This window comes from Etheostoma spectabile, unplaced genomic scaffold, assembly GCF_008692095.1.
Source record: "Etheostoma spectabile isolate EspeVRDwgs_2016 unplaced genomic scaffold, UIUC_Espe_1.0 scaffold317, whole genome shotgun sequence".
NCBI classification, from domain to species: domain Eukaryota; kingdom Metazoa; phylum Chordata; class Actinopteri; order Perciformes; family Percidae; genus Etheostoma; species Etheostoma spectabile.
Window position 1 is genome coordinate 463759 of NW_022605584.1, and position 7570 is coordinate 471328.

Here is a 7570-nt window from a genome sequence, read left to right on the forward strand (position 1 = left end):
TTTTATGATGACATTGTTGTTTGAATATGAGTGAAAGTGTGTTTATGTATTTACACGTAAGTGTCTCTGTCTATCTGAAACGTGCCGCTGCCACTTGCCAGGACACTCTTGTTAAAAGGAGTTTTTTTTATCCTGGTTAAATAAAGGTTTGAATTGAAGATCAAAAATGTGAGCAGGTATCTTGTAATTTCTACATACCATTTGCCATCTGTTGTAGAAAGATACTTAGAATTAGACACGGTTTTTAGAGATTTGTTCAAACACATTCTCAAAGACATTAATTCCCATTGCTCACTTTTAAGGCAAAGTAGGCTAAATAACACTGCATTTTTATTCATATCGTGCTTTTAGGACACAAGGCACAGTTTCTTAAATCATGTGTTCATGTTGTACCCATTCCTTATTGCATTGGTACTGTGTTATTGTAATCATTTGTAATCAATTCCTGTTCATGCACTTGTATATTGTTGTTGGTTATGATACGGGATCACAGAATTGTGAGGGGGGGGGGTTTACTGGCCAACCTTCTTCAGACTGGTCTGATTATCAGAACAGCTGTAGTTATTTGTTTGTTTTTGGTCTTAAGTTTCAATTGTGTTTTATTTCTATTTAATATTTGAACATCACTGACATTCAAAACGGTGATAACTGAACATGTATACAACACACCATGATTGTGTATACACATATGACTGCAACCAGACCTAAGTTACTACTCAGATAAGAACGTCAGTCCCAGTTGGTGCCCATTTCCTAGGGGGTTTCACACTTAACCCCCCACTTGGTTCCAAGGGCCAAGGGTTAGGGGTAAGGGGTAAGATGGAGGAATGGGATTCAGCCTTAATACAATAGCATGAAAAGAGTCAAAAGCTGCCCCCCCCTGGGCATTTTTCTAACCCAACCTAATCCATAATCCATAACCAACACACAGCCTACAGGGTCACAAACCAAACATAACAGGTAAAATACAGTAACTCCCGGGGAAATGGTTCAAAGATTACCACGGAACTACAACTACAGCAGCCACAAGGACACCCAATGTTAATGTTGTTAACATGACAATGTTGTTCCAATTCTTTGGCTCCTCTTGTGTTGTGTCAGGCTCGTCCATGGAGGTCTCCAGCTGCAGGAACTGGTCCCAGTCCGGCCTGTCAACTGGTAACTCTGTCTGGAAGTGGTTCCAGAACCTAGACACAGACCGGACCGGTTCACATTCAGAACGTTTACAATGGAGCAAAGCACCGGTAAACATTGGGTTGAAAATACTAAAATGCTGAACACAGATACTTCATTTCTACATTTCATCACAACCCAACCCTGCACAAAAATAATGAATGACTGAATCGTGATGTTTTGGGTATTAGAAGCAAGGTGCGTGTACTTGTGGTGGTAAATATCCGGGTCTCGGCTTATGCGGTTCTGGAAGCCGATGTACAGATCGTCCCAGAGACGCCCGTGCAGCACCATGTATCTCATCACCCCAATCCTGTTTTTAACCTTTAAGGAGGGAACCAAGAAACATCAGATCACTGCTACGGCAAAGCAAGAAGCTTCTCATCTGACTCTTAATCATCTTTTAAAACCATGGAGAATCTGATGATATGTAGACTTTTTGTTACTCTACTCATCATCATTGTTTGCTGGTGGTTTTTTCATGTCAGAAGAGTCAAAGATTACTAAAGCTCACCTCTACGTAGGAGTGCTCTCGGTCAGGCCTCTTGGTGGGGAACGACAGATCCAAGAAGTCCACCAAGTAGTCATAGCCATCGGTTAGGGGTTCAAATTCATCATCTGTCTCGATCACCTGGAACATACACGCCGTATTAGGACATGTGCATTTCATCAAACAGACATCCACTTTGAAGAAGCGACAGAAGGAAAAGAATTCAGGCTCAGCCAATAGGAGCAGTCTTCGGGTTAAATTAAGCTCACCCCCCACAGATTTTTGAAAGCAAGCAGGCAGAGAGGGAAGACCACTCAAAGGTTGAAGGCATGAAAATGAATGTCTCCACGTTGCAGGATCCAACCTCCACGTGTCCCTCCATGGTCCTGCTAGGACTCTGTAGAACTGTCCCCACACATTTGCAGAACTAATATACCCCAGCAAATTTAGGATTTCAGTGAAATGAACAGAACAATTGAATTGATGTGAATCTAAGTGATCTAGCGATCTGATCTAGCGAATGAGGACTAGTTCCCTGGCTGACCAGGACTCCATGTACCGTAGAAGCCAACATTCACACCACATTGAGATGTTACAAAGCTCAGCAGCATTTATGAAAAGGAAGAGCCCAGCCCCAGTCTGCGACAGGTGTTTTAAAAGAGCGGCGAGGATCTCGTGCGTCCAGCATATTTACCCGCACAACAAGGTTGTAGTTCTGAAAGCCTGCCCAGGTGTAATAAAACCGGATCCAGCTTTCATGTTTAAATATCTCACTGCTGATGGCGCTGTTAAGTTCATCCACATACAAGTCGAAATCCCAACTGTCCTTGTAGATTTTTGCACCAGCTGGAGGATTGGTGATGGCCTCACTGGTGTAGTTAGAAATATTCACATGCAAACTTAATTTACAGGTCGCCATGTGTATATATAGAAGCAAACAAATATTTGCAATGTAGAGTTATGGTGTCATGAGGAAATATTAAAGTCATTATGCCTCTGTGTGTGTTGCAATCAAAACTACTCTTCTTCTCTGTTCTCTTTGTTCACATGACCGTGGACAAACAGAAGAAAAAAAACGTGTTAAATGTCAAGTTTCCAACCAGGCCCCTTTCCAAGCTTCTACAACTCCACCCTTCAGGCCTGTGACCCTGTTCTGGTTGAACAGAGAAAGGAATGATGTCAGTCCAATGGACTTCTTCATTGTGCAACACTTATACTTGCTCAAGTTGAATGTTATGCCTGAAAGCTAACACATATTGTTTGATTTATGTTAGATTACAGGGTGAAATCCTATTTGAATTTAGACTGTGGATGCATTACTGATGTAAGTCAACCTGTACACAACCTAATTTGTTATGCTTGATTGTTTAAGGTTATTAAGATATGACATTTTCTTTACATATGTATTTGTTTAGACAAAATCATCCATTCATCCGTTCCTCCATCCACCGATCCCTCCATTATTCACCTGCAGCCAGTGTAAACCTTTTCCCTGCCTCGAGAACCATGCAACCAACATTGTGTACGCGTTTATCTACAGCATAGCTCTTCCGCCGTCCGACATGGCGTTCGTGATTTGCGTGAGTAGAGCGTGACGTGACATGCTAAGGGTCCATTGGACCAGCCGTGCAATGCTGGTAGCGTGGCGCCGACTTCGGAGATGAGTCGCCCGCTCCTCATTTACATAAAGTTGAATTCAGATTACTTTATGCAAGAGAGAAGCGTCCAGCTCGACTCAGCACCTCTCCAAAACTCACAGAATCGTTTAAAGAGACCGGATTCAGCAGCTGCACATTATTTCTCGCATAAAATGTTGTCAGAAGCACATTTCGGCGAACTATTGTCACGAAATCAGTGTTTTCCAAACGAGCATGTGGTACGGTCTGTTTTGAAATCGGGGAGCAGACAGCCCCTCGTGAACGTTCATCCAATCAGGTGCAGCCGTCTGGGTTGTCGGGGTGGAGCCTGTTGTCTTTGCTTGTCGGTGGTCAGTGGAGAGAAACTGACTCACCGGGAAAGACTTCTAAGAGACTTCACTGGTCTCGGTCCAGAGCAACAGGACCTGTTGGTCCATTTCTTTAACTGTCTATGGGCGAGCCCACTAGGGTACAAAACTGGGAGGAGAGACGATCCCTGCCATAAAAGCGTTAACGGCCTGTTTGAACCCTGCCCTGGCTGACAGGGATGTTTAATGATAATTATCATTCTTACAATGTAGTGACTAAGTCAATATAGAAAAACACAGACACACAGTTCCTGAGCTAGGCCTGTGACTTGCCTGTTATTTTGCATGACAACAATTAAAGCATTAGAGCACTTTTTGAGCTTTAGATGTTGCCAACCTGTTGGTGGGGTCTCTCAGAGCGAGGCCGAGGTCCAGAACACTTCCTGGTTTGGGCGTCCACGTCTTGACGTCTGGTGCGAGCTTATTGATGAGCGCATTGAGGTCCTCCGCCCTGTTCTTAATATTTGTATCCCTAATGTATCTACACACACACACACACACACACACACACACACAGATACTTCAGTGCATGTTTCCCCTCAGCTCCAGTCTGTACACCTGAGAATGTCCCCTTGTTGTCCCGTCCTATCCTAATAACTCGATGACGATACCGTGGCGATATCACAGGGTTGACAACTGGTGCTTTAACCAAATAGCGTCACAACGAGATTTAAGATAAATCATCTTCAGCAACGTAGACATAATCACGAAGTGGTAGAAGAGAAGCGCTAGAACAGTCTGAGAACCCAGAAGATGACATCACTTTCCTGTAATGCAGACCTCCTTTCCCTTAGGGGGTGCTGCAGCACCCTGCGCCCCCCCCGCGGCCACGTACCTGTCTGATGGATGAGCCTCCACAAAGTAGCCAGCGAATGGGCAGTAGATGGCCGGCTGCTGGGACCTGACCAGCAGAGCTTTGTAATTCAGCAGCTTCTTCCTTTCGTTCTTGATGAACTCGGCCTTCCAGGAATCTGGTCACGGACACGCACCGTTACACTGACAGCATGGCAGCAGCGGGGGTATGAAACTCAGATTCATTCATTTAACTAACCACAGCAGCACTTAAAACAGGACATTTGTTCATTTGAGAACATTTTGGAGTAACCATTATGTTAAGCAACGTATACACTAGGATGCATTCAGAAGTAGCATGACTACATTTAAGAAATCAAAAGCAATGGTAAATGATACACTAAACTATCACATTTAATATTAGTGCTGGTGTGCCCCCCTTATACCAAGGCTGAGTCCTTACCACAGTGGTCCAGGGTTTGAATCCCATCTGTGGCCCTTTACTGTCCATTAAAGGCCAAAAAGCCCCCAAAATAATCTTAATTACTACCAAGAATGGGGCAGCCTCACCAGTGTATTTGCCCCCGCTGAACGTCATGGGGAATCCAGATGCACCCCCAGCGAAGTCACTCATCATCAAGTCCACATTCTGTGGGAGCCGGCCCCCGTTTGGCCTGGTGCAGTCCACAGTGTTCAGGATCATGTGACCTGCAATCCAAAGACATTGTAACAAGGCCATCGGACAGAATGGATTTTAAGTCTGCAACTGAGTGTCAGGAGGACCTGATACCTGTCCATCTGCCTTTCACCTGTCTGTCTTTCACCTGTCTGTCTGTCTGCCTGTTACCTGCCTGTCTGTTACCAGTCTATCTGTTACCGGTCAGCCTGTCTGTCTGTCGGTCTGCCGTTGGTCTCTTGTTCACTGTTAGCTTTTAGAAAATGAATTCATCGTGCTGTTTCCTCATTGGTCCAATCCCTGTCCTGCATAACCAATCACGACAGCACGCACCTTTATATTCCACAATGATGCAGGTGTCCATTTCAGGATGCACACCGTCCATCAGGATCATGAATCTCAGGTCTTCGTCAATCTGGCGGAGACCAAGGGTAGTGACCGATTAAAAGGTTTTCTCATTTCTATTTCATCATGAAAGTTCATATTTAAGATCCACATTTTAAAGTCATTGCCCTTTGATGGGAGTTACATTTTGCCAGACTCCAAACGGAACCACGTTGATGTTGGTCAGCTTGACTTGACTTTGCTCCAAATACCTGTTGCATCAAAACACAGAGAGAGAGAGGGGCATAATGGCACAATGGGAACTTCAAACCCATTTAGAGATTCAGTTTTAAAGTGATCAGGACTTTACCCACCAAAAGACAGGTCTCGACGTGTCACCCACATAAATGGGGACATCCGGCCTCCTCTCGGACAGGACTTTCAGTGTGGGGTAACTAGGAAAGACACAGGGAGGGTCAGATTAAACAAAATATTATTAAAGCTGATTTCAGTGTAACAACAGTGCCGAGCTCACCTGAGGTGGTCCGAGTGCATGTGGCTGATGTAGATGAGATCTGCTGCGCACAGTCGGTCCAGGGAGTCTGCCGGAGGCTCGTGGAGAAGCCACCAGCCTCTGGCGAACGCAGGACCCTTCAGCCAGGGGTCAAACAGGAAGTGCCTTGGCCCCAGCTGCAGGTCCATGCAGGCGTGGGTCAAGTACGTCACCTGGGTGGGAAGTTCACAATTCGGTTGTCGCAATGGACAGATCTGACCAACTAGGCTTAGTATAGTGGTAGTTCCTGCAGGACACGGCAGATACATACTTTGACTTCTCCGTCCTGGAGCTCCAGAGGCTCTCGAGGGTCCTCCAGCCAGGGGTCGACGGGGCTCAACTCGATCAGCTGAAGCCCCCCATCATCCAAAATCTCTACTTCTGGAAGTGACATGACATACATGCTTGGCGGGATTTGCAGAGGTCAGTCCCAGCTCAGTGTTTCCCACACATAGACTAATGTGTGGCGGTGCGCCACACAATCATCAAACGCTATTTAAAACATGCATTCATTCAGCTGCACTTCCTGTCCCTGCCCTCCTCCGTCTCGCTGTCACTCTGTGTTATAAAAATGATATTGTATTGTAAGGTAATTATCATGATGATACGACATCGTACCACCCTTAGCAAAGGGGAAATTCCGGAAACTCACCCAGCTCGTCCTGCAAGAAGCTGTCAGGTGGATTCACGTATTTCATTGTCGACACGTTTAACTTCCAGTTGTGTTTGGTGCATTTAACAGTCCTGTGGGAGCAGATCAGGCCGTCAGTCAGAGGGAAAGGTACAATCATCTCTGCTACGTGCTTCTGCCAGACTGATCTAACCTGCCATTCAGGTCTTCAATGTCCCTGATGAACAAGCCCCCCTGGTGTTTGCATTGGTTCTTGCAGGCTTTAAGGCCTGTGCTGGTCTTGTATATGATGTAACATTTTCCGTCTTCTGGGTTTTTCTGGAAATTGACGCCATCTTTAAGTGAGCCGACTGCTCCAGCATCCAGGGAAAGCACCACCACCGCTCTTTGAGAAGTCATTTTACCTAAATATTAGAATACACCAAATAAAAAATCAGTTTAAAGACGATTTGAAATTTTATTTTCTCTTGCTTGTGGCCTAACAACCTTGAGCTTCACACGCTCAAAGCTGTGGAGATGATCGTGGACTTCAGGAGGCCTCCCCCCCCCACTCTTCCCCCCATCACCATACTCAACAGCCCTGTGTCTGCTGTGGAATCCTTCAGGTTTCTGGGATCCACTATATCCCAGGACCTGAAGTGGGAGCCCAACGCTGCCACCATCATCAAAAAGGCCCAGCAGAGGATGTAGTTCCTGGGCCAGCTCAGGAACCTCAACCTACCTAAGGAGCCGCTGATCCACTTCTACAGTCTGTCCTCTGCACGTCCATCACTGTCTGGTCTGGATCTGCCCCCAAAAAGGACCGGAGCAGACTACAACGGCCACTTAGGACTGCAGAAAAGATCATCGGTGCCGTTGAAAGCCTCCAAAAGCCCCCTTCAACAAGAACAACGGATCTCCAGACGCCATGATGTAAAGTAACACGG

The 7570-nt window shown here is 45.8% G+C and overlaps 1 protein-coding gene across 1 annotated transcript; it reads right to left on the reverse strand.

Annotated features, from left to right (window-relative positions):
* Positions 1 to 781: 781 nt before the first annotated feature.
* cmah (cytidine monophospho-N-acetylneuraminic acid hydroxylase) lies at positions 782 to 7043 on the reverse strand (the record flags this gene model as incomplete). The annotated part of the gene is given in 14 exon segments (XM_032511132.1): positions 782 to 1187; positions 1382 to 1497; positions 1688 to 1804; positions 2358 to 2532; positions 4006 to 4149; positions 4504 to 4639; positions 5031 to 5168; positions 5470 to 5551; positions 5666 to 5732; positions 5835 to 5915; positions 5996 to 6186; positions 6285 to 6394; positions 6666 to 6757; positions 6838 to 7043. Coding segments are annotated over 14 exon segments (1845 nt in total).
* Positions 7044 to 7570: the final 527 nt, after the last annotated feature.